Source organism: Balaenoptera ricei, chromosome 20, assembly GCF_028023285.1.
Source record: "Balaenoptera ricei isolate mBalRic1 chromosome 20, mBalRic1.hap2, whole genome shotgun sequence".
Taxonomy (NCBI): domain Eukaryota; kingdom Metazoa; phylum Chordata; class Mammalia; order Artiodactyla; family Balaenopteridae; genus Balaenoptera; species Balaenoptera ricei.
In genome coordinates, this window is record NC_082658.1 from 2,125,486 (window position 1) to 2,152,188 (window position 26,703).

A 26,703-nucleotide genomic window follows, 5' to 3' on the forward strand; every position below is an offset into this window, starting at 1 on the left:
TTCTGTTTTGAAGAGAAAAATTTACTTACAACACCACTACCGTAGAAACTCATTTTGTGGAGCTTTTCCAAGGACACAGATTAAAAAAAAAAAGAAAAAAAAAAAAAAAAGGGCTGACAGACCTTGGAATCCAGGGCTGAAGGCCTCTGGAGAAGGGGAAACCACACAAACTAGGGTGGAACCACTGTCATTTCTGAAATGAATTTGATGAGTTGAAATTCTCGCAGCGGCACGGCCGGCTGCGCTGAAACAGCATTCGCAGCATTGGGAAACCACCGAGGCTGTTTGGCTTTTCGCAGCAGCTGTCTCAGTGAACTCTCCCCAGGCTCAACTATCTCCTGCACATTTCCCTTTTTGTCTTTCAAAGCCCCAGCCTAGGAGGATTTGGCAGCTAGAACAAGGTTGAGTGCGACGGACACAGGAAACGACGGCCCGTGGCTGGAGTGGCGCCTGAATGCAGCTGAATGGGGACACAGAGCCAGGCCTCAGCACAGAGTCAGCTGCCGCTCAAAGCACAGGCTCAATGTCACCAGCTTGCTGGTTTCCCTATTCTAAGCGTCTTGACTCTCTTAGGAAGGTAACACTGAGAATGGGACACAGTGCAGCTCAGTCTTAACCTAGTGGTGTGGGTAGCTCCCGAGGAAGGGGAGAGCAGCCGGGAAGCAAACAATATTTATCTATTGTATCCCGCCCTGTGCTGGGCACTTTCTTTACATACAGCGCTGCAAAGGGCAGTGATTACGCTCACTGCCTAGGTATGAAACATAGTAGTCGCTTAACTGCTCCAGGCCTCATTTTCCTTCCATGACAATAACATCATAATAATACTGATGCTAGAGTTTATTATGAAGATTCAATTAATTATTATGAGTGAAGCACTTAGAACACGGCCAGGAACACAGCAAGTGCCATAGACGTGTGTGCCGTTATTATCTTTATTGCTTCATTTTAGCACAGCCCTGCTCATCCTTTATGATTGAGGAAACTGAGGCTCATGGGGATTAAGTCAATTACCGGAGATGGCAGAGCCTGAAACCAAACTCAGATTTATCCGACCGCAGTGTTTTCTTCTCAGAACGAGACCGGGCCTGCTCAGTGCTATCGAATTCCCTCTCCTGCTTGCCAGCTTAGGGTTCAGTTTAATTAGCCTTTCTTTGTACTGACAAGGGTGAAATCGTATATATACGACTGAGGCTGTGCCTTTAATCTCCCATTCCACCCATCCTTGGCGAATGTCCCGTGGGGGCGTAGGTGGGAGAAGAAACTTTCCCCCTACATTCCCCTCTTACAGGCCTAATCTGGCCTTTCTGATGTTGTCTATGCTTCTTCTGACTTTCAGAAAGCCCGTGGAGGGGGGGGGGGGTGGAGCGGGGGAGGGATAACTACAACTAAATAAAAGAAATACTCTGATAAGCAGGAACCTTATCGTACTGGCGGATTTAGGGTTGCACCTGGCCTGTTAGGACAGTGATGTCCAACAGAAATACTATAAACACGAGTCATGGAGGAAATTAAAAATTTTCTAATAGCTATATTAAAAAGGTAAAAAAAAACGCGAAATTAATCTTAATATTTAACCGAATATATCCAAAATATTACGGTTTCGGCCTGGAATCAGTATAAAAATTATTAGAGGTATTTATATATTTTTTGTATTATGCGTTAAATCCATTGTGTATTTTACACATACAGCCCTAGAGCTATATACCCCAAGGGTACAACAGGTACCAGCCAGACACAAAGATACGTGTGTTGCAAGGGCCTTCTTTATTCATTTAGCGACGTCATTTGTCCGAAAGCGTCCCCTGCCTCCCACCCCCTTTCCTCTTCCACGGGCGGATACTTGCATGGGAAAAAAAATGGCTGAAGCAGTAAAGAAGTCGCTGCCCCGCCCTCCCCTCCATCATCCCCGATGAGGGCAGTTTTTACAGGCGGTTGAGATTTCTCGGTCTGTGCCCACCTGCACGTTTTGTACTTCTCATTATGCGGGGTCGGGGCGAGGATGGGGGCATTTCAGGAGCTAGAAGGCCTCAGGCCTCTCTTGGACTCCCACAAAGTCCTTTCCAGCATTTTGTGCCCACTGGGACTGTGTGGCCTCCACTTGGCGACAGCACCCCCGAAGGGGAGAGCGGCCCGCTTGGCCAAGCAGACACTTGGCAGGGCTCGGATTTCCTGGACCGGATGGCGGCCCGGAGGCCGCGGCGCTGGCCGAGCACAGGATACGCGGCGGGCGTGCGCATCCCGGGATCCGCCCGCGCTCGGCCCCTGGTGCAGCTGCCGCGGATCCGCCACCTCCTCCGGGGCTTGGAAGCGGCAGGAATTCCCCCTCCCCGGCCCCGCGTCCCCCTCCGGCCGGGGCTGCGGGGCGGAGTCGCCCACCTGTCATCCGAGACGCCCCACGTGGGTCGGCCTGGGTGGGGGGCGGGGGTTGAAGGCAGGGAGAAAAGGCGGAGGCGGCGAGGGAGGTGGGAGTGAGGGTGGGGAGAAGAGAGGAGAGGAGGAGAGAGGGGAGCTGCCCACAGCCGCGCGGAGAGCGAGCGAAGAGCAGCAGAGAGAAAAAAGAGGACCTGTGGCGTCCAGACTGGAACAGGTAAGGGGCGGCAGGTGTACAGAGGAGGGAAGCCCCGGGCTAGAGACAGTGAGGAGAAGACCAGAGGCAAGCGCGAGGAGGGCTGCGGACGAGGGACGAGGCAGGACGGAAAGAAGAGTAGAAGGGGGACCATTCTAGGCGGAGGAGGGGCGAGGGTCCTTCAACGAGTGGCGGCGGAGGACCCGGGGCCGCTGCCCCTTTAAGGTTGCCAAGGCGACGGCTCTGGCCAGAGCGAGGCGCATTGACGTCAGCAGCCGGGCGCTGATTGGCTGCGGCGCGGCCGTTTCCGGTGGAGCCGCCGCGGAGCAGCTGTAGCCGAGTGCATCCAAGCTGGGAGGGGAGCGCTGAGGTAGCTCCGCCGGCCGCCGCCTCGACCGCAGTCCGAGCCCGCCGCCGTCCGCCCGCAGGTGAGAGGCCTCGGCGGGGGCCCCCGCGCGCCCAGCTTCGCCGCCAGCCGCCCGTTTGGGGGCGCCGGGCCGATCCAAGATGGCGTCGCGGGGAGCGACCTGCGGGGGACGGCCGCACCCCCTGCGTCTCCCGGCCCGGCGCCTCCAGAGGGCCTCCCGCGTGCCTCGCTCCCCGGCCTGGGTCTGCGCCCCCCAGACCCCCCGGGCCCGCTCCGGCCGCCCCGCCCCCGCGGCCTCCCCGCTCGCCCTCCCGCATCTCCTGAAGGACGGTGGCGAGATGTCCCCGGAATCCGCCATCGCCCCCCGGCCTTTCCGGCTGCTCCGGGGACCCGGCGGTCCTCGTTTTCCTCCGTCCGGCCTCCTCCCCGGCCTCTCCCGCGGGCGCTTCCCCTTCCTTCCCGGGATTGTCGCCCCGCCCCCGCGGTGGTCGTCGCCCGGCCGCTCCGTGGCTTTCTGTCCCCTCTCCCCTGCCCCCCTTTCCCGGTCCCCGCCCCCCAGGTCTCCCCTTGGCCTTCCGACCAGAGCGGGATGCAGGATGGGCCTCCCTTCCGCTCGTCGCCGTGACTGTGGCCTAAGTGGAGTGAAGGGCACTTCCGTGTCCTTGCCCCCGAAACGTGCGCGGTACCTGTGACCCGCCCCCCCCCCCCCCGGCAGCTCAGTGCAGGCGCGACGCCGAACGGCGTCACCGCCGGAGGGATGCGCGAGAGATGGGTCTTCTCGGTGCTCCGAGGATGACCCCCAGGAAGGGCTCCTGGCTGGTGTGAGGGTCTGCGGCCTGAATCCGCGAGTTTCTCAAGGTGTCTGACATAGCGCCTCGCATGTGATCCCTTTGAAACGGAATTGTGTCACAACCGACTTTCCGAAAGAAAGAATCTCAGTGTCTTCTTAGGAGGAGAGGCAGTGCGGTGTACGTTTTGCAGCAGTTAAATAATTGGGGGCGGGGGAGCTAAATTGTTAAGCTTTTACTACCAAGTACGAGGACGGGCTTAATCTAGGCATATTCGATTAAAAAATTAAGACTGTGAAATACGGATATTCCGGGGTGTACACGGTGACCTGACTGCGCCAGTCCTGGGGCGTTTACGTTAATATGCTACCTTATTTCCGTTGTCCTCCTTTCGGTGTTTTAAATACATTGTTGCAAACAACAAACCAGTCTCACCGCTTAGCCCCAGGTCTCGCATTTCTACCACAGACCTGATCTTCGAATGATTTCTCTGATCAGTTGAATACATGTATTGATATTCCTGAGATGGCTCTGAATGTTTTGAAGCGTAAAAAGATCTGATTGATCATTGTTCTCGGTGGCTTTCAGTCCAGTATTTTTTCAAATGCAGAAAGTCCTACTGAAGTGGATTCTCAGTTCATGTGGTTGTCTGAGCTGGAAAAGAGGCTGGTGTAAATCTATCCGAAAGTAACGTGTTTTTTTGTGTTTGTTTTGTTTTGTTTTTTGTGTTTGTATTAGAGTGTTTATTTCTGAAGTAGCAGCATGAGTCTCTTTCTGTGGCCTCTAATTTACGTGCTTGTCAGGGAGCTACAGACTTTCTCATGGTCTGTTAATTAGTTTACTCGTTATTGACCCTTACCATGAAAGTTGTCAAAACAAGATGCCTAACAGCACATAGCTCTTTACTCTGCTGATTCTTTCTCCTTTGAAATTTACAGTGTCAGCTCAGTGGTTTTGTGTGTATTATATTTGAAAAAGACCAATTAGTGTTGAATTTAGTTGCAAAGTGGAGGAGACCTCACTTTTATCTTCTAATCTTAATTACTTAATAATTAGGAGTTGAAAGGAAAACAGTTTATGGCTCTTTTGTTAAATTAGTAAGCTTTTAATTCCAGGGTAAGGTTAGCTGCCCATTCTTATATTTGTTTATTTTACTTCACATCGAGGTAGTTTGAACCGTCTAAAATTCACTAAATGCAGTTTTATCTATTGAGTGTTCATGTGAGTTTCAAACTTAATGTTTTAACATTTTCCTGTCCAGATGAATAAAATGTTTTTTTTCCTGTCCAAATCTTTTATCGTTTACTTGGTAAGGTGTTTTTTCATTTATGTGGTTTTGGTTTTTGTTTTTTTCTATTAAGGATTTGCCCTCTTACTAGTGGGTAAGTGTGTTATCATCTAGAGCTGGAATCTGGTAAAAAGAGGAGTCTAGGATTAAAAGTTGCTTTTATAACTCATCTGGGGTTTCTTTTGTGTTTTAAAAAATGTTGATTGCGCTAGTAGTTGGCTAACCAGAGCCTTTGCTCCAGTGGTTTGCTGGGTGAGATTAGGACACTCCCCTGGGATCCGGGTTACGTATAGGGAATGTCAGATGTTCTGTCTTGTGCTTTCTTGCTTTCACTTAGAGCTGACTTGTGTGCCCTTGTAATTCTCTGTCCCGTTTGCCGTGTACACACTTCGCACGGCATCATGATTTCTTCTGTAGGAGGAGAATTGAATGAAATTCCCTTAAGGGCCTGCCTCCTCAGCACCCCGCCTCTGCCGGGGATAAGTGGCTCATACTTGCTCCCGGGAGCCGAGGTTCTTCTCACTGTTGCTGCCTGCAGAGCCTAGATCCTGTGCAGCAGGACCTCAGTGAAACACGACTTTGAGAGAATGCTATTTCTGTACCTACTTTACTCCCTAGGCCTCACCTCCCTGTTTTAAAAAAAAATCTACTTAGAAAGAAATCCTTGTGAATCAGTTGCCTAGTGAATTTGTTAGGTCAAAGGCCAGACTGACATTTGCTCTCTGTAAACAGTTCTCACAAGCATCTGTGTGTTTTCCCCACAGCGAGCCATGGCGTCTGGCAGCACCGCCAGCGAGGAGGAGCGCAGCCTCCGGGAATGCGAGCTGTACGTGCAGAAGCACAACATCCAGGCCCTGCTCAAGGACTCCATCGTGCAGCTGTGCACCGCGCGGCCCGAGAGGCCCATGGCGTTCCTCAGGGAATACTTTGAGAGGCTGGAGAAGGTAAAAATAAATGGGGCAGAGCATGAGCTCACCCTGACGATTGTTAAGGGGGATGCCGTAGCGTGTCGCTGATTTGTATCCTTTGGAAGAAAAGGAATTCTGACCAGATAATAATTGATCATCATCATCATCATCTAAAATAGAACTTCAGAAAAGAAATGTAGTTAACACACTTGAAGTAATTTTTAACTTTGTAATCAGTACAATTTATCAAAACCAATCTGTATGCTGAGTTTACTTGGCTAACAGGTTTTCGTTTTCCAAACATAGTTCCTTGTAACTATTTAAATTAGTACATAAAACTGAGTAAATGAAATAACTGACTAGATACAGTTGATCAGAAGTAGTGCGGCACTGTACCGCAGAAACTAACACAGCATTGTAAATCAGCTATACTCCAGTAAAAATTTTTTAAAAGTAGTACAGCAGTGGTATGAAGTGAGAAATTCTACAGTACTTGAAAGCATTTAATGCTTTTTTATTCAGCAAAGCAAGTGAACTTGTAAGTTTTATCCCACCTTTTGAAATCACTGTAATGAAACAGTTGAGTCTAGCTTGTGACTGAAATTTCAGAAACTCTGAATTAGTGAAGTGTGTTTTACTGTAGAATATGTCTCAGGTGAATCGACTCTGGAGCAGAGAGATCAAGATTGATGGTTGTCAGAATTTTACTTCACAGTTTTGGTCAGGACTTGTTTCCTCTTGAAAAAAAAATTAGTGCAGTTCTTAGTCGTTGTTGTTCACCCTCATTCTGTGTATGTCAGTGGGACCTAAGCATGTGGTGTGTGCTTTTCTAAGCAAAATGATCATTTTTCATCAAGGTCGATGCTTCACTTCACTTCCCTCAAAAAATGATGAATGAGAAAGTTTGGATTGTTAAATGTTTTGAGTAGTTTGGTTTACTTCTGAAATTCAGCGAGATAAATTTACAGGTTTTCTTAAGCATATTGAAGTTTTGATGTGGTTCGTAATGATTGTGAACCAGTTGGGAGGCATTTTCTTAGGTATATGATTGTTAATTATCTAATTGTATTGCAGAAATATTTGTAATGTATCCCACTGGTTTGGACAGTTTCTTAACCAGCATAACTTACTAGTAAAAGAGTCTGTTTTACTAATGTTTAAAAAATGTTTGGGTGGCTCAGTGATGAGGAATTTTCTACTGTTTTCTTGAAAAGCTGTTTGTTGAAATTGGTGTCTAGTACCATGATTAGATTAATCAAAAACAACAACAACCAAAAACTAACCAGTCCCGGTGAACGTAGCCTTGCTGTCTTGGAATTGTGGTAGAAAGTCTGGTTTTCTCTCATTTAAGCAGTTTCCTGATCGTGAAATGCTGTAGCGCCAGGCTGCTGTGGGCCTTCCCTGTTTTGAAGTGAAGCGTGTTGCTGGAGACCTGGTTCTGAAATTGGTCACTGTAAGGGGATCCCTCTTCCCTCTGGACATCAGTAGAAGCCTTCCGATGAGGGGTGAGGTTGGTGAGACGTGAAGGGCGTGTCTTTTTATAGAGAGTGTTGAGTGTGTGGCGCTCATTTCAGAGCCTGTGCTCTCATGGCCCTGTTGAAGCACTGACCAAGGGGAAGACAAGAAATGATCATTAAAGTAGTTTCTTTGCACGTGGGATTTTTTAATTTAATGTGTGTTGGCTTCTTTGCCTTTTATTTATTTATTTATTTATTTATTTTTGGCTGTGTTGGGTCTTCGTTCCTGTGCGCGGGCTTTCTCTAGATGCGGCGAGCGGGGGCCACTCTTCATCGCGGTGCGCGGGCCTCTCGCTGTCGCGGCCTCTCTTGTTGCGGAGCACAGGCTCCAGACGCGCAGGCTCAGTAGTTGTGGCTCACGGGCCCAGCCGCTCCGCGGCATGTGGGATCCTCCCGGACCAGGGCTCGAACCCGTGTCCCCTGCATTGGCAGGCAGATTCTCAACCACTGCGCCACCAGGGAAGCCCGGCTTCTTTGCCTTTTAATAAAAGTCACAGCTTGACACTTTTTCCTATAATTCAAGGATCTTTGTTCATTTGCATACATTCCTTTAGCCAGGGTTGAATGTAAATATCTGGACTTTAAAGTAACTAGGTTTTCGACTTTTCAACAGGTCATTGTTCTGTGCATTAGGTGTTAGGTTATATGTGTGAAAATATGGTCACACTCTTGTCACCTCTTTCCCTGTGTTAACCAGGGGTCATGTTTCTGTTACCCTCAACTGCTCAATAACAAATGCACCAAAAAACTCCATTGAAAGCTTCTGCGTTTTATTTCAGACTGTTACCTGTAATTTGAATCCTCTTTTCTGCATATATTTATTAGAACCTCCCTGTCTGATAGATCAGAGGAATTTCAATAGCTCCGACCATGGAGTGTCTTCTGTGTGCCAGGTACCGTGTGAGCACTTTACACACCTACACACATACTCATTATTCCAGTTGTGTGAGGTTGATGGTCATCACCATTTTACAGAGGTAGCAGGTAAAACTAAGAGAAATCAGGTAATGTGGCTGTGGTCATACAGGGTAGTAGCTTTATGTTGCAGTACCATACGACCCCCAAATTTCAGTCGTTTACTACCAAAGTCCTAATTTCTTGGTCATGTGCAGCTCTTGTGGGCTCAGCCCATCTTCTCTCCTTGGCTCCATGTGTCTTGTCCTGAGGTCGAGTGGAAGGAGCAGCCATATGTAAAGCACGCTGTTCTCAAGGCAGAGGGGGTCCGATGCTGCAGGGGCCGGGGTCAGATCTTACAAGAGGACACGGTGTGGCGAATCAAGCCACATGCCAAGCCCCAAGTCCGCGGGACGACGGGGACGTGTACTTCCCCTACAGGGAAGAATGGAACGGCAGGGGCAGGGAGGGGACAAATAGCGATGGTTGAAAGCATATTAAGTAAGCGGTGGGCACAGCATCGGAGCTTAATACTCGAGGATGTATTGACAGTAAGTGCACTGGGAGGGGTTCTTTTGTCTGTTCTTGTTTTAATAAGTGAGAGAACTGAGGAGGGAGGAGACTGACCGAAGAATGAATGACAACAGCAAGAAAAAGGGCGTAAAAATGTATACTAGAAATCGGTGATCTCAGTAACGGCTCTGAGTCATCAGGATTAGGTTCTAGCTGATAGCTATTAAAGATGAAAACCCATGGAACAGTGTTAAAATCAAAATGCTTTTGGTACTTCAAAATTGTCTTAAAAATTCAGTTACAAGACAGTTCCAAATGAGATATTACTTGTGAAACTTTACATGAAATTTTTGTGAAATATCAGTGACAGATTTTGGGGGTAGAATTTGTGTTTCCATTTATACCCTTGAACTTTAGACTTTGGGGAGACTTGAGTTTTAAAGTTCTCTGTTAATATGGAATGGGAAAACCTTACCTGTTTACTGGAATTACCAGAATGAAAATGAAGTGGGTTTTCTTTAAAAATGTATTTTTTAAAAAAATGGTTCTCTATTTGCACATGGTTCAAAATTCTGCAGGTGCAAAAGGATATGACAATAAAAAGTCTTTTTCCCACTTCGTTGTCTTCCTAGAGTGCAGCCTGTGTTCCAGGGACAATATATGGGCACTTACAGATTCGTATCCAGCACGTTCTTATCCAGCATGTGCGTGGTATTCCACTGTATGGATGTACTACAGTTTATTTAATCACCATGTTGACGACCGTTTTGGTGGTTTCCAGTGTTTTACTATTAAAAGCAATGATATAATAAATAACTTTGTATATCTGTCATTTCACACACATGCATATTTTAGAATAAATTCCTGGCAGTAGACTTACTGGATTATTTGGTCAACAGGTAAGTGCATTTGTAACTAAATATGCAAATATATTAAAGTCGTTTTTGTTATAGGCTTTTCTTACTGTGTTTTTAATTGAAAATTAGAAAATCTAGAGAAATGAGAAAAATAAAGCCAATTCCTCCCTCCAAAAAATAAAAAAATAAAAATCAAGCATGAGTCTGTAATAGAGATAAACACTGTTAATGCCTTGATTGTTATCATTCTAGACTTTTCTTGCTGCGTTTATATGTTCTTTTATTTGTCTTGATGCCAAATGCAGAGCCGAGTACCATGCAGGAGAAAAAGTAGGCAGCTCCTTAGTTTCTTTTTTATCAAAAAATTTTCAGAAATAGTAAATGCTGAGTTCATTTAGAATTTGAAAGACGGCTTAGAAAAATAATGGAGAGTGAGTCAGATGAATGAGAATGTAAATAGCTCACCATTCTTGGCTTTTTTCATTCTGATTTTACGTCAGGCATAACTCATTCTTTACTGAAGACCTGAGAGGAATTTCTTTTTAAGGTCCTAGATCTGAAAAATAAGAATGTTAAGTAGTTGATATCACTTTTAAACGGATTGGTTTAATAAGTTTTTAAAAGTGGGTAAACTTTTTTTTGTTTTAACTTCAAGTGTCAACCTTGACCGTAAAGAATGCTTCCAGCTCTGTTAGGAGAAGTATTGTTGCAGCCGGTCTTAGTTAAATTCTAGGTTGCCGTCACGTTTTATGATCTGTTTATAACTGAGGCTCCAGCTAGAATATGAGCTCCACAGGCTCAGGACTCTCTCCTATTGTTTTTTTGTTTTTTTTTAATTTATGTATTTATTTATCTATGGCTGCGTTGGGTCTTCATTGCTGTGCGCGGGCTTCTCATTGTGGCGACTTCTGTTGTTCCGGAGCCCGGGCTCTAGGCGCGTGGGCTTCAGTAGCTGTGGCTCGAAGGCTCTAGAGCGCAGGCTCAGTAGTTGTGGCGCACGGGCCTAGTTGCTCCGCGGCATGTGGGATCTTCCCGGACCAGGGCTCGAACCCGTGTCTCCTGCATTGGCGGGAGGATTCTTAACCACTGCGCCACCAGGGAGCCCTCCTATTGGTTTTTATATTCCCCTTGCCTAGTGTAGACTTGGCGTGGCAGATCCGGAGAATACATATTGAATTAATGGAGTAACCCAGTGATCTAGACATTCTTCTATCACTTTGCTATGCCTGAGTGATTATTCCTAGATGGCATTCTTGGACGGGGCAGGGATCTCACACTAATTTCCCAGCCTTTTTGTTTTGCAGTTCATTACTGTTGAGTGCATTACAAATCATTGTCAGTATATTATCATAGTGAGTATATAATTTTTTATTTGCATGTTACGTGCCCTGTACCAGTGGCTTTTGTTCATTAATAAATACAGCATCTGTTACCCTCTGAGAAACAGTAAAGTCCTTTCAGAGTATTTCTTTTCAAGCTTGACTCTCCATTTCCCCCCCGCCCCATCTGTAATTGACCTTTGCCCCTTAACTTTCACCTTGGTAATAGAGGGAGAGATCTGAAGTGACTGAGAAGGACCGTCATTGGAGTATGAGAGTACCAGCTGAAGAATACCATGCTGAAGGGTCTCATTTTATAAACTTATAATTTTTTTTTTTTTCAGGAGGAGGCAAAACAGATCCAGAATCTGCAGAAAGCAAGCTCTCGTGCAGACTCGAGGGAGGATGAAATCTCTCCCCCTCCACCCAACCCGGTGGTAAAGGGCCGGAGGCGACGAGGTGCCATCAGTGCCGAGGTCTACACGGAGGAAGATGCCGCGTCCTACGTTAGGAAGGTAGTTTTGATAGCTGAACACTGAGGAAACGGCTTTGGGACCCACGTGGTAGCCATCCAGTCTCCTCTGACGAATGCGTGCACTATTTCGAGGAGTAAAACACAGACAGGATGGATCGTACTCCGTCCTGGACAGTTCCTGGGTACTTGGGGAACAGGTTTCTGTAACAACATGCCATCAGAGGAAGTAACTAACAGTAATTATAAAACAGTGCATAAGTGAGTTTTGGGGGTTTTCTTTTGCATGTTGTTGTTTTGCAGTAGAAGAGCAGGCAGTACTCCTTTTTCTCTTGAATCATGGTGTCAGTTTCTTGACATCCTGTAATTCGTGTTGTGGCTTTTAACCTTTTACCCCACAAGCGTCATTTGTCTCAGTTGGCTGTTAGAGCCAGTCTGCCATTTCGAGTTACGCTGTTAGCCTGAAGGGGGAAGAGAATTGTGCTCGCAAGAGGTTGTGAGACTAACAGTACGTGATCACAGTTTAGAAAATGACCAGTTGTCATAAAATGCTTAGTTTTGCCTCACTAATCACCTTGGGCAAGGTGATTTTGGTCTGTTCCTTTAGTTGTTGACTAGGAACCAAATACTAGCCTTTAAATACAGGCCTAGATGTAGGCAAAGTGGATTATTGAGTCAATATTTGTTGAGTACTTTGTGGATCAAAGACAGTGTGAGAGTGTTGTGTTGAAAATGTTTCACTCAGGGCAGCTTTGTTTAAATACCGTGATGTAGCTTGACATTTCATTGTAATTTAGGTTGCAAGCATGAAGTGGTCTTGCTTTATGGAATTGTCATTTTGCCTTTCTGTTCTTTCTTAGGTTATACCAAAAGATTATAAGACAATGGCTGCTTTGGCCAAAGCCATTGAAAAGAATGTACTGTTTTCACATCTTGATGATAATGAGAGAAGGTAGGTACAGGTACTTTGTTATACTATTTTTCCAGTACAGCTGGTGTCCCAAACTAGTCTCATCACTGTTGCAAGTTTTAAGGCTCTTAGTAATTGTTCACCTGATAACAATCCAGGCTGAAAATCTGGGAGCTTTAACTCTAAGGTTAATGTTTGAAATCCACAGAAGCAGCACATGAAATGTAACGCGAGGCCTTCTCTCCCTTGCAGTGACATTTTTGATGCCATGTTTCCGGTTTCCTTTATTGCTGGAGAGACTGTTATTCAGCAAGGTAAGGGTTGCTGCTTTTATGGCACGCACTATGATTATTGAAGTTTGTTTTCCTCTTTAAGCCTACCATTTTCCTTCTGTTATACCACTGGATTTTCTTATTTCTTTTAATTAAAATCTTCTGAGCTAAAAGGCACACTTTGCCTAAGGGACTAATATTTCCCTAACATCTGATATAGTTTTGTTTATGGTAACTGTTAAAGGGAATTCATGCATTTTTACTTTGTATGGAGTTCCAGAACCTCACTTATTTCATATATCCTTTATATTGATTATTAACCACTTACAAAGTAAAATAAAGCAGAAAATAAGCAAAACACTTAATATTCTTCATCATCTAGCCCGTCTCTCTATAAGGTTCTGTGCCTTCTACTGATGCTTGCCTTTTTTGACCACATGTAAGTAACATGGATCTCATCTTTTGGTGTCCTCTCTTTTTTCCTTTCTTATTTACTCTCGATATTTTCATGGGTCTTCATCATCCATATATTTTCTTGTTTAGTGACAATCTGATATTTGTTGCTTACTATTTGAGTTGTTTCTTGTTTTGTTATAGGTGATGTAGTGTTTAGTGTCTTTGTACACACAAGTGGCTTTTTTTTTTTTTTTCAGAGGCATTCTTCACCACGAGATGACTAAAAACTCGATCAGTTTTATGACTTTTAAAATAAATTGCTGGACTTTTTTTCTTGAAAGGTTCTGTTAATTTGTAATATACTCTTTTCTCTCACAGCACCTCTCTAACATAAGTTCATTATTTTACATTAATTTGGTTTGATTTGTGCTTCTTTAATTAATATGCTTCTAACTTTTTTTACTCTCCTCGCTTTTAGGTGATGAAGGGGATAACTTCTATGTGATTGATCAAGGAGAGATGGATGTAAGATTTAATACTTGCAAAAATATGTTGATAATCTTAAAAGTCAACTTGTTGATATTTATTGCTTCTAAGAGTTTCTGAAGGGCTATTACATCCTTGTATGTTCGATTCCTTTTGCCAAATATTTTACTGACACAGATACTTTCTAAAGGTAATTTCTTCAGCTAGACCTACAGTTCAGAACTTTTGCCAGATTAGTGGTTAAGGTGCGTATGTGTGCTGTGGAGTAAGACAGGTGTCAGGGAGAGTCTGGACCGGTCGTGAGCTGGGAGACTTGGTACAGCTTTCTTGGTTCTGGAAGTCTTGTTGCTCCCGTAAGATTATTAGAAAACTCGGCACCTCCTGCAGGTAAAGTGCTTGCTTAGCCCGGTGCCTGGCACCGTGCTCTGTAAGTACATATAGTTAATATTAATGCTTAGTTCACTTTTTTTGCCCTGGTCATCCTTACAGAGGACCTTTTTCTTATCAGATAATTAAACTAGGTAAGCTACAGACACTCTGAACTTACTTAACTCATTGTCAGAAGTCAGCTGTTTTGCTCCGTTGTGTACCGAAAATGTAACACATTTTATTTTTTAAAACAAAGTTCAGGATTCTGACCTCTTAAAAAGGTTTGCAGGTTTTTAATACTTACGTATTTGTCTATGTAGAAAAAAACAATGCTTTTGTATTTTAGGTCTATGTCAACAATGAGTGGGCAACCAGTGTTGGGGAAGGAGGGAGCTTTGGGGAACTCGCTTTGATTTATGGAACACCTAGAGCAGCCACTGTCAAGGCAAAGACAAATGTGAAATTGTGGGGTATCGACCGAGACAGCTATAGAAGAATCCTTATGGTAAGATACATGGGTTTTGGAGTGTGGCTCACAATCCAGACTGTGTAACTAATGTTTAAATAGTATCACCACATTAAAATGAGAATGTTTTTTACTTTTAACGATTGAATGCTTGTATTAAGCCCAACTTAGCATCATTCATTATACCGTTTGAGACAGTGATCTTTTAGAACAAAGCTTTGGCCAGAAATAACATGGGAAACAAATGTGGTGTATACGCAGTGGTCAGCTTATGTTTGGGAATCTCTCCATTCGTCAGTCAGTGCATCTTCCCTTAGCTGATCTTTACACATTACAGTCGGCCTGAGAGGTGCTGCTTCCGAGTGCATGACGTTATTGAAGCCCACTCAGAAGCGATCAGCTTCTCTAAATGGAAAGGAGGTTAGCGGTGATGCACGTTTCATGTCCCCTCTCACTGTAAAGGAATAAACGAAGTAGTGAAACCATTGGAACGTTCTGCTGATGTAATTAGACTCTGAGAACTTTCTGACAAATTTATGGAGTAGCTTGGGTGTTTAAGTCCCAGTAAATGGCATTAGTCATCTTAAATGGCTTTCTTAAATTTATGTATTACATGTCTGATTATTTGACAGTACGCGGTTGGACGTACTTAGAAAATTTTCTGTACTGGGGGATGGAGATATGTATACCTATTGTGTATATACTTATGTATATGTAATAGATACATATTATATAATAAATATTAAATACGTACTTAGAAAATTTTCTGTACTGGGGGATGGAGATAATGTATATCTATTGTGTATATACTTATGTATATGTAATAGATACATATTATATAATAAATATTAAATAATATAAATACATATTATACATACATATTTATAAGTATATAAATTGCCAAGGCAATTTACTGTGTAAGGGATGTTTATTATAGAGGAACTGTGTGTTTCCCCCGTTCTGTCCCCCAGATATATTTAGCAAACCTTGCAGATAAGACATTTTGGTTTAGTTTGGGGTTACGGCACTTTTTTTTGTCAGGGTGGGGTGTTGTTTATATGGTAGCAGTTGTATATCCTTCCTTCTGTGGAGGATCGGGGTTGTGGAAAAGGACCCTGGGCTGGAAATATATTCAGCCGTAGTCACATATATTACTTGGGTTTTTGTGTTTTTGTTTTGTTTTTTTTGGAGAACTGATTGTTTGCTTTTTTGACATTTCACTAACTCGTGAATTCTTTGGGCATATGCGTGGTGTCTCTTTTAGGAGCAAGTTACTAAGAGCTTTTGATTGCACTGAACAGAGGGCTTACCGTCTTCAACAGGAAGAAAACAATCATGTATCAAGCAGCAGCAGCAAGCTTTGACTTCTCTGTTGTTGTTGTTCATTTACTTGAAACAGTATTTCTTACTCCACAGCATTACGTGAATTACACTTTCTTTTTTCATTTATAGGGAAGCACGCTGAGAAAGCGCAAGATGTATGAGGAGTTTCTTAGTAAAGTGTCTATTTTAGGTAAGTTTTGGAAGATTGCATGGAGAATTGTTAAATTGAAGTGTTAGTAATGCTTAAGGAAACTGATTGTATTTCATAAAGATTACTCCAGTTATCAACTCTTTCTCTTTTTTTAATGGTAACAAAAGCCACATGGAATGCAGAGTTGAAGTTTGACTAAGTTAGAAGTAATTTTAAAGTGTGTTTAATTTGCTAGTATATGACAGCCCTCTAACTTAGAAGTAAGTGTTACTTACTCCTCCTGGAGAGACAGAGGACTGGAAGTGTTCTCCTGCGTGTGGACTCCCACAGTCAGTCCCCCGGGACTTGTTTCTCTGTTGCTCCATCAGTGAGTTTATTGGTTCAGGAAAGTGAGTATTTCCAAGAATGCATTTCCTCTGTAGAAAGAATAGGTGTCATTTGCTTGCTTTCTCTGAAAAAATGCTAGAAGTGTGGGGGAATTTAGAGTAAAGTAGGGTAATTGGAGGCATTTCTACATATTTTGTTATGTGGACTTAGAGACATTATTACAAGCTGTTCTTCATTGGGAGGGGAAATGGCGATTTTTATAAGGTAATATAGTCTTGAGTCGTTGCTTTGTTATAGTGAATTGACTTTTTTGCCCTTATTTGTCCTCTCTCTGGAATGGTTACATTTGTTTAGTGTCTTGGGTGTTAGTTTGGCCTTTGGGAACAAAAGTTATTTTCTAGTTACTCTTGTTGGTTTTGTAAATAAATTCTACTGAGGATTTAAATTGATAAATTATTTCTCTTAATCTCTGGAACTATTACTTTTGGGTCCTGTAATTGTAGGTTCGATTTGCATTGATGGCAGTCTTTAGGAATACTTAACGATTACATTTTTCTTATCCCTGTACCATCGGATGCAGTTGGTATAGGTTAACCTGGCTGGCCACTGGGCTACTGAAAGAAAGCTCTGGGGTCATCTGTAAGTAACAGGAGGATCTTGGTGAGACAAGAGGTAGTTGAAGACAGGTGCCATGTTGGATTAGAGCCACTACTAGAGTATTTTGGTTGACTTCTTTATACCTTTTGTTTTGAGATTTTTAGCAATACCAAATAATGCAGAGAAATTCTTTTGATTCTTGCCTTTTAGAATCTCTGGACAAGTGGGAGCGTCTCACGGTAGCTGATGCGTTGGAACCAGTGCAGTTTGAAGACGGGCAGAAGATTGTGGTGCAGGGGGAGCCGGGAGATGAGTTCTTCATTATTTTAGAGGTAAAGATGGGGCAGCACCGGGCGGGGAATAAGGGGGACACCAGTTCTCATTTACAGCTACCGTTCTTAAGATAAACAGTTTTATTTAAAAATGATCGTTCCCTTTGAAATGTCGTTGTTTGGTTTTCGGCCAGGCCACCACATTTTAAATGAGGGCTTTGCATGAAGTAATAGCCGAATTCTGACCTACTCGAATTAATTCTCCTCACAGAAGCCAAACAGAACTCAGCCATTTAGCACACAGGCTGTGATGTACTGCACCGTTCTTGTTAAAATCATGCATTTGGGCTAATTTGGCAAACAAGGATCAAAGGCAGGTATTTAAATTCTAAATGTTACCATGTTTTATATCGTCACAATCCATGGAAATGTATAGCAGATACTCTTGCCAGCCAAGGAGATCCACAGAGCAGATTCGCTGTGAATGTGGCTCAGTAGATGCTAATCGGTGTTGTTTAAACCAGGGGTCGAGGAACTCTTTCTGTAAAGGGCCAGACAGTAAGTAATTTAGGCATTTATGAGCCATAGTGTTTCTGTTGCAGACTCAACTCTTGTCATAGTGGGAAAGCAGCCATGGACAGTATCTAAATGAATTGGTGTATTGTTCCTATAAAATTTTATTTATAAAAGCAGTGAGCTTGGATTGGCCCTCCTTCTGCAGTTTGCTAACCTGCGTCTGAACCCTCAAAGTACCTCAGCGTGATGAGAAGTATCTCCTAGCAGGAACTGCTGGGGTAAATAAGGATCAAGCCTGTAGTGACTCTTTTCAATTACCTTTTATCACATGAACGCAGAGGATTTGAAATAACTGCTGAGTCCTTTTTTTTTTTTTTTTTTTTTGCAGAGTAGCTAAAATTGCATGGGATATTTAAAATGCCACCCAGGATTTGAAAGTATTAATGCGTTTTGGTGATTTTGTTATAGGGTTCAGCCGCTGTGCTGCAGCGTCGTTCAGAAAATGAAGAATTTGTTGAAGTGGGAAGATTGGGGCCTTCTGATTATTTTGGTATGTGGATTTCCTCACAATAAACACATAGTTTCTGTAAGTCACTTCTCAGTGAGCTATCACAGTCTTTCATAATCTTGTCTTTTCTTCTCCTGAATTTTATTTTTTATTTTACTTTTTCGGCTCTCAGAGCAGTAGTGTGAGATTTTGACCTTGACTCAGTTAATTAAGTTATTGATTGTCTCATATCTGTCAGTTGGTTTTTTCCTGAGGTGCAGATGTAGTGTGGCCTGTACTGAGTTACTAGGAGGAAAAATACGGTGTTCTTCTCCCTGGAGGGCGCCCCTCAGAAGACGTTTCTGAGGGAGCTAGCCTACTCTCAGCCCTTTCCCCCCCTCCAGGCGAAATCGCGCTGCTGATGAATCGTCCTCGCGCCGCCACCGTGGTTGCCCGTGGCCCGCTGAAGTGCGTCAAGCTGGACCGCCCGAGGTTTGAACGTGTTCTTGGCCCGTGCTCGGACATCCTCAAGCGGAACATCCAGCAGTACAACAGTTTTGTGTCCCTGTCCGTCTGAAAGCCGCTTCCCGTGCCTCCCTTCTGCCTCTCCCTGGCCAGGCTTCCCCACGCAGACTGCTCTCTGGCCCCTCTTTGCAGCGCCACGTGGCCACTGGCATCGCAGCTTCTTGTCGGTTTCTGTTCAAAGTTGCTCTTATTGCACCGTTTTTAGTTTGGAGCATTAACTGAGTGCTCATACACAGTTAAATAAATAGAAAGAGTTCTGTGGAGACTTGGCTGTTCCTGCTTCTCTCTGTGCAGTGTTAGTGTTCGCCCTGGGCCGCGCGCGCCGTGCTTCCTGGTGAGGGCAGACCCTGCGCCACGTGAGTTACCGTAGAGTCATGATGTCACCGTGCAAGATTGCCTTTCAAGTGACAGAAGTTTCCTGTTATCATAAGCAGATTCTAGACTGTGGCCATATATGCTGTATTTCTTTATAGAATAAACGATTTCTCATTAAGCTCTGAGGATTAGGAAAAACAGATATAGAAAAATCTTAGTATAGTAGAAAGACATCTGCCTGTATTTAAACTAGTTTAAGGGTGGAAAAATGCCCATTTTTGCTAATTATCAGGTAGAAATGATCTGTTCAGTTCTTTTTCTTTTTAACAAGAATTTTTATTTGTCAAGCGACTTTGCCTGGTTTTGTTTATATCTTGTTCTTAATGTTTCCTCTCCAATTCTAAAATATGTTGAGGTGTGGCTATCTATACCTACCTGCCTTTTAAGGTTCACACCAAATCATAAGCTGCAAATATTGGGTAATGATTTAACTGCATCTGCCTCAGCTCACAGATTCTGATTCCACCCTCATTTACCCCGCTAGTGCCAAATGTTGATCATCAGATGCTGAATTGAGAATAAGAATTTGAGGTCTGCACTCTCGGTTGTTAACTTAGAGGTTTTGGTTAATGTATATCCTTCAGTTGAGTCCAGGATAATAATCTCTTATGGTCTTTAAGCACTGATTCCAGGAGATTGGATTTACTGGGAATAGACAGACTGAATGTCGTAACCGAAAATGGAGGTGGGCTTGCTGAAGGGAGAAACGGCAGGGGGACAGAGTTCAGCGTTGGGAGCTTTGCCCCACTCAATTCCCTGGGGCGGGAGGTGTGGGAAGAGGTTTTTTACTTTGCTTTAACCTTTCCTCCCCTTTTTACATCAACTAGAATTTATGGTGGGTTGGGGGGTGGGGTAGGATGTGTCTGTGTTTCAAATTGGTCTAAAAGGCCATCCTACTGAAAAGTTCTGCTTTCCTATCTACCACCTTACTTCTCTGGCAGACTTTTTTGTGTAAACGTGTGTTTTGAGTCTTAACTGTATTTCAGTATTTTCCAGCCTTATCAAGGTTATGTGTTGTTACGTTATTCCATGTGCACCAATGATACCCAACTGTTTATTTTTATTACTGTTATTTTTTGAAACAAAATTTCACAGTTCCATAATGTAGGCACTTTTATTTGCATTGTGATTTATATAGTATACAGGGTTATACTGGGGGTGACTGCAAGCGTTTTTTCCATCTGTGTGCATCTGGCTCTGATTTTTAATCCCCTCTCCTTCCCCTTTCCCAGGTAATTTAAATTGGTCATGGTAAATTGTTTTCATAGATTTGAACAGCTTTTGGGTTGTTACTAAGTTTGGAGTATAAATCTGGGAAAGAGATTTTATTTACATTTTAGTGTGGGATAGAAAGCCACCTTATTTCAAATTTTTTATTTTTCAAAATAATCTTTACTAAATGAGGATTTTCCGGTCTGTATTTTGTGTTTAGCTTTTTATATTTAAAAGATTAAAAATAAAAATTATGTTCTTATTAGCTTAAAGCTTGATTTGATCTTTGTTTAAATGCCAAAACTGTACTTAACTAAATTATTTAGAATGCCATAAATGTGCAGTTTCATATATGTATATAATCATGCTCATGTATATTTAGATTCGTAACAATGCTTTCTAAATGAGTTTTGTTCTTAAGTCATTTGGCTTTGCTGTTTACTCCCTTTTGTAGTTTTTAATCTAAGAAAATTTAAGTCTGAATTTAAAAATGATCACATTTAAAGCTTTATCTTTGTGCAGTCTATGTGAGAAATCACGATTGGCATCATTTGTCTCAGTGGATATTCAGGGCTTCAGAAGGCATTATTTCTGGGCTTGGTGAGTGGGTTTATGAGCTCCACTGCTCTAGAAAGCATAGGTGGCCAAAGGACCATTTTGTATTGTTTCCTGGTCACTAGCCTGATTATACTGTGTGTGCTGATATACCCTCTTCTCTTTGTTATAGATTGTCTTAATGGTAGGTCAAGTAATAAAAAAGATTAAATAATTTAATTCTCTAACGAATCAGTTTTTCTTCCCTTTCTCCTTTGCTTCTCTTCTCCCTCTCCCCGCAGCCCCCGAAGCTGCTAATTGGTGGGCACGAATGAAAATCGAAAGTGAATTAGGGGATCGGTGTTTTGAAAGAATAATATGTTTGTTTTCAGTGTTTTCCAATTCAGTTTGTCAAAGAATGAATCTAAAAACCTTACTTTAAGGGTAATTGAGATGTAGCAGATCTGTACTGAGCAATGGAAGGAAAAGAGTAAATCAAAAGTCAAAGGTTTCCTTTTTATTGAGGGTAGACTGGTTCTCTGGCTTTGGAACTTTCCCAGACTCAATGGGGGAATGTCATTTCTAGGTCAGCATGCTCTTTGGTTTAAATTTAATATGTGCATTCATATATTTAGGTATGCTTCTATATTTTGCATGCATATAAAGTCATTTCTAACATTTATTTCTCAGATTTCTTAGGCGGGGACGATTAAATTGAATTCATTCGCATATTGGAATTAATTTCTTTATATCCAGTGAAGTTGAAGATAATGTTGTACTGCCTAGAACATTGCTTAAGTTGTGCTGCTTTGTGACACGTGCACTTTGTCCAGATTCAGTAATCCCCTCCCTCAACCCGCTGGAGTTGGAACCTTTTGAGTCACAACACAATGTAATTGAAGAAAATTTTCCTGGGTTGACTGTACTGGTTGTAGTTTAATTTTCCCTCTAAAACACTGGCTTATATGAAATCCCTTTTTGTTTTTTGATGACTTAAATATTGACAGTATAAAATTGAAGTAGTATGATGTTAGTTTTCTTAATATTGCTTTATCTCCAACCACAGATGAACAGCTGAACCCTTTTTGTATTTTTGTTAGGCCCTGGCAGTGTATTTCTAGATGGGCTAAAACTAAAACAACATGGAGAAGCAGTGTGTCGATCACCATCATAATAGCCATCAGTAAAGACTGTGGAGAGGAGAACATAAAAGGGAGAATGGTAAATCTCTCCCTTCTTACCCTAAGGAATTTCACACAGCAGTCAGTGTTACTGTGTACATATAAAGTTGAAATTTGTGTACTGACAGAAGTCCAGAGCTGTGACTTCATCCTGATGCTGCCTAAAAACCCAGACCACTAATGAGCAGAATTTTTTCGTTTTGCGAAAGCTCTCTGCCAGTGTAGCTTAAGTAGCTTTGTGGTTTTCTAAGCCACCACTAGATGGAGGGCTTTTTATCATCTTTGTTAGCCTTAAAGTCAGTTACAGTTGGTCCTCATTATTCACGGATGCTGTATTTGCGAACTTTGCAGATTTGCGTACTTGCTGAAATTCATTTGTAACCCCCCAGATCAGTACTCCCGGCACTGTCACAGTCATTCCCGGACTTGAGTGGAGAGGGGCCCGCGTCTCCCGACACGCAGGTGCCTGGCGGAGGTCAGACCAGGCCCACTCTGCCTTCTAGTTTCAGCTGAAATCAGGCGCCCTTGTTTTGGTCTATTTAGTGCCACTGTGTTGCATTTTTGTACTTCCTGTTAGTGATTTCTCTATTTAAAGTGGCCCCCAGGGAGTGCCCGTGCCCTGGCTGGGGTCCCGAGGGCGAGGAGGCGGTGGCGTGTCTCTAGAGGGGTGTGTGTGAGCCAGCTTCTCCCAGGCGTGAGCGGTAGCGCCGTTGGCCGAGCTCAGTGTCCGTGAAGCAGCAGTGGATGCTAACTGAGGTGTCTTCAACACACCGTAACACAGGACTCGAGATCGTTATTGGTTGGTTGACAGAAATGTCACCAGAGGCTCAGCGCACAGGAACCTACTACCCTGTATTTCTTCTAGGGGCAGATGGTTGTCTCCGCCAATTCCGTGTCCTTGGTGACCTCATCAACCATACAACTACCACAGATAAGAGAATCAGCTACCCTTTTTACCGTCTTCAGACTCAGATTGTCCTCCTGACTTTGGGGGAGGCTAAGTGAGTTCCTCCAGACCCCTTTCTCCACCAGCTCGTGGGCTGTCCGTTCCCTTTCATTTTTTAGTTTGCTAAAACTAAACATGAAAAGTTCTTACATAGAGACAGGAGAGTTTTTATGTCGTGGAATATTGAACAGTGGTCCAAAATGAACGTGTTGGAAGAACTTGATAGTTCTAAGACTGGGGTCTTTTGCTTTCTGGTATTTTTGACAAATGGTAGAGGCTTAATTTTGGTATTAGTGAAAAAGTAATGGATGGGTGAATAATGAGATATCTAGGTACGCGACATACTGTGGTCAAACTCGGTTCTGTTACTCTCAGTCTGTAAAGGACGCCAGCATTTTTATTATAGGCCATCTGAAAACTAGTCCGTTGTCACAGAAGAGGCTGGGTTAAGGTGGAACTGGACTTACCTTCCTGAGGCTCTGCAGTTTGGAATTTCAGACCACTTTGTGCAAGTCTTTGAACACCTTTGCCTGAATATTTTCCTCTCGTCCCACTGTGTGTAATTACCTGGCTCCCCCTCCAAAAGGAAATGTAGGCTTGAAGTAGAAGAAACCGTTTGTGAAGTGGGAGGCCCTGAGCGGCAGTAGAGACACCAAAGTAACGCAAGGCTCTGGGATTAAGATTCCTCTATTAAAGACTGATTTTTGTTTTAAAGCCAACGAATACAACTTCATAAATTGGGTGAGTTACTGTTGAGTTTTTGTGTTACAGTGGAAAGAACGCTTTGGGATAGTTTTGAATCATTAAGTTGCGTGATTTTAGTTAACCTTCCTGAGCCTTAGTTTTCTTGGAGGTACACTGGGGGTCAGGGATTCTGCCTGTCGGGGAGGATTGGAAGCCTGCGTTTGATTTTCGCACATGGAGAAGGAGCTCCGTGAATGGAAGTGATGTTAGTATCATGGGGACATAGGTTCGGGGCAGTGTACGAGTAATGGGGGGAGCCAGGGTGGGCCAGAGGAACCTCTGTCTCTGGGCACACGGCAGAGGTCTTGGATGACGTCTAGAGGCATCTTGACCCGATACCCACTTTAGCGACAGCTTCTTCCCACCCCACTCGTACTGGTATTTGTGCCTCTGGCCTGTACCAGAAAAGCTGAGCTGATGAAATCAGCCGTTTTTACTTGCTGAGTGATTAATGTGAATACACACCTATCCCGTGTGTTTTCATGGATTGTTGAATAAGAAACAGCCTCCTATTCAGACACGAGCAGGTCAGCAGGGAGGAGGCTGAAGAGACAGGAAACCCCTGAGATGCCCACTTTTGAGGGAGGCTTGGAAAGTAAACTTGACTTAGTCCTTTCTGAGTGAGCGGTGGAGGGGAGTGGCACCCAGAATGTCAGACTTCTCCAGATAGCCTTGCTCCTCTTGGGGATGGGTGGGGGACAATTCCTGAATCTTAGGGGAAGGAGGGCTGTCACTGGTGGGCCCTGGTCGGCCCTGGCTGTTCTGCTGTCTCAGTGCAGGCTCATGTGCCTGCTGGACCCATTCTTCTGCTGTCCCACCTTCAGGGCCACCCTTGTTTTGCCTTCTGTTGTTACTGGATGCTAGCTTTGACAGCCTTGATGTTATTTCAATGGATGTTTACTCTTCGGATTGAAATATCCCTTTTCTGATACTCTGAGCAAATCCCTATGTTATTTTCACCTCTTGTAATAACACTTCTGAGAAATTAATTTAGGACCAGTCAGTAGGGATTATTGTGTTCAGACTGGGCCACAGTGCTTAGAATATGAATAGAAAGTGTGCAGACTACTTTGAACCAGTTGGAGAGTTACCATATTTAGGTTTTTTTTTTTTTGGTCTGCTCGTGAGATGCCAGGTGTTTATTAATCTGGGTCGGGAATTATCCGTGTAGATCTAATAAAGACCTGGGCGTGTCCACCTGATGTCCCGTCATTTTATTTGTGACAGTTAATGCCCTCTCCTGGGAGCCAGGCTTCCAGGCCGGTCCCGCGTCCAGAGTTCCCAGTGGGCTCAGCAGGTGGTGTGTGGCCTTGAAGCAGAGCTTCTGGGGAGAGAAGGAGCCAGGGCAGTGCTCCAAGGAGGAAAGTGCAGTGGGTCCCACTTCTTTTGCTCTTTGGGAATCATCCCAGTGCCCTGCCTGCTTCCTGAGCTCCTGACCCAGGCCCCAGCCTGGCCGGGGCCCGCGAGGACACTGTGGTCCACACCCCAGAGTCCACGGCGGGCTCCAGGCGTAGTTTCCGAGGTTGGACTCGTCCAGCCCCTAGCTGGGGCCGGAGTCGGGGGCCGACTGTCCCGTGGGGCCGTTGGCCACGACGCTGCGCTCTCCGTGGGCCTCTATACAGCCCCGCACGGTCCTGAGGACAGTCTGGAGTCTGCGATCCAGGGCGAGGAGGTGCGGCTCTGTGAGCACAGGGGTGAGCTGGTCTTGCAGCAGCGACTCCCTCATTACGTCGCTGAGTCTGTAGTCGGCTCGGGCCAGCAGCTGCAGGTGCGAGAGTGTTTTCCTTTTTATTCTGGAAGGACAAAGTCAGGGGACCAGGTAAGTAAACGCAAAGAAAGAAACTTCTCGAACTTACTTCCTTCCCCGCCGACAGTGCTGGGGGCTGACGTCTGGACAGCCTTGGCCCCCAGTGTCTTCTCAGGCGCGTTTTAGTGCAAACCCGGTAAGAAGGGAGTGGATGAAGGGTGACGGCTAGGACTTCGCGGTCCTTGGCCAAGTCGCCCCGCCAAGCATCTGTGCTCTAACAGCTGTGACGCCACAGCATCGGATGCTCCTCGGGGAACCCGGACGGAAGTGCCATGTAATAGTGACTTCTCAAGGACACTGAAAGCTAACGAGAGAAGCTTCCAGTAGGTGAAATGGTGATGTGTGCCGTCTCAGAGGCCGCGGGTACCGCTGGGCTCCAAGTTGTTTCTGCTCGACTTTGTAATTCTGATTTCTCTGTGTCAGATTCTAAAATCAGGGCTGGAAGTGGGGGAGGGCCAACCTTGCCTTTAGGAGTTTGATTTCTTTTTATGTGGGAATGTGACTTGGACTCAGATGTGCAAGCAGCTTAGGTGTCCACGCATCGTCATACACAACTCCTGCCTTTCCTACTCGGGAGGAGAGGAAGGGGGTAGGGAGGGAGGCACACGTCAGTTACCCCAAGAAGTGGAGAAAGGAAGTTCAGGCTCTGCTCTGAGTTTTCCAGCTGGAAATAGAGACCATTCTGCTACGTGTGGACCACATATTTCTAATTAGCTCCGGACCCTGCAGCTGTGCAGGTGGGCCATCTTGACCAGCTCGGCTGCAACACCGGAGAGGTGTAGAAGCAGGGCAGAGATTCTCTGGAGAAGTGTTGGCCAGGCAGGGGCCTGAGTACTTCCTCTAACCTGACATGAGTTCATGGGACTTCAGTCAGGATTTTGATTTTGCTTGGCCGGCGATCAGGCAGTCACAGTTAGGCGCTCACGTGAGTGCGGGGCGCAGCAGAGTTCTGGTTAGTCCTGTCAGGGGCCGCGGGGCTCTTCGGAAAGTGAGTGATGATCTGAGTGTGTTATTAAAGCGGGCGACCGAGAGGTTTTAAAAGATTAGATCCTAAGTCATCTGCTGAGAGATGAGGGTGTGCGAAGTGCTGGGGGCGGTTCTGTGGTTGTAGCATAAGGAACGAGGTCGTGCCTGTCATTCCACCCACCCGCATCCTCGGCCAGTGAAAACGGATGCAGACCTGCGCAGCTTGGTGGCAAGCAGGACGAAGTGTCACAGCTGTGACCCGTCCCTGAACGGAAAGCTCACCGGCAGCACTGCGAGAGCGGCGAGAGGATGGAGATTTCGTCGTGGGAGTGCCGTCCGAACCTGCGGG

General features: G+C 44.5%; 2 protein-coding genes across 6 annotated transcripts in view; one reads left to right on the top strand and one right to left on the bottom strand.

The window, feature by feature from the left end:
* The first annotated feature begins 2,480 nt into the window (after positions 1-2,480).
* PRKAR1A (protein kinase cAMP-dependent type I regulatory subunit alpha) lies at positions 2,481-20,950 on the top strand. Of its 2 annotated transcripts, none has more exons than XM_059906460.1 (11): positions 2,481-2,590; positions 5,777-5,956; positions 11,365-11,535; positions 12,353-12,444; positions 12,655-12,716; positions 13,549-13,595; positions 14,272-14,430; positions 15,844-15,904; positions 17,000-17,121; positions 18,046-18,127; positions 18,469-20,950. In XM_059906460.1, the coding sequence occupies exons 2-11, from the start codon at positions 5,783-5,785 to the stop codon at positions 18,639-18,641; spliced, it is 1,143 nt and encodes a 380-aa protein (XP_059762443.1). In that variant the 5' UTR covers positions 2,481-2,590; positions 5,777-5,782; the 3' UTR covers positions 18,642-20,950. The 2 variants fall into 2 exon arrangements, with proteins under 2 accessions (XP_059762443.1, XP_059762441.1); XM_059906458.1 differs by lacking the exon at positions 2,481-2,590 and adding an exon at positions 2,635-2,997.
* Positions 20,951-24,780: 3,830 nt separating this feature from the next.
* Positions 24,781-26,703, bottom strand: part of FAM20A (FAM20A golgi associated secretory pathway pseudokinase) — a 46,911-nt gene continuing 44,988 nt past the window's right edge. The window contains exons 10-12 of one of the 4 annotated variants that reach the window (XR_009499582.1): positions 26,637-26,696; positions 25,438-26,233; positions 25,255-25,343 (exon numbers count right to left, since the gene is read on the bottom strand). Coding sequence is in view for 1 of the 4 variants with exons in the window: in XM_059907512.1 (XP_059763495.1) it covers positions 25,122-25,374; positions 26,637-26,696 (313 nt within the window). In the remaining 3 variants the exon portion in view is untranslated. Of the gene's footprint in view, positions 25,375-25,437; positions 26,448-26,568; positions 26,697-26,703 lie in introns of those variants that run through there. The other 3 variants (XM_059907512.1, XR_009499583.1, XR_009499584.1) reach the window with 3 other exon arrangements.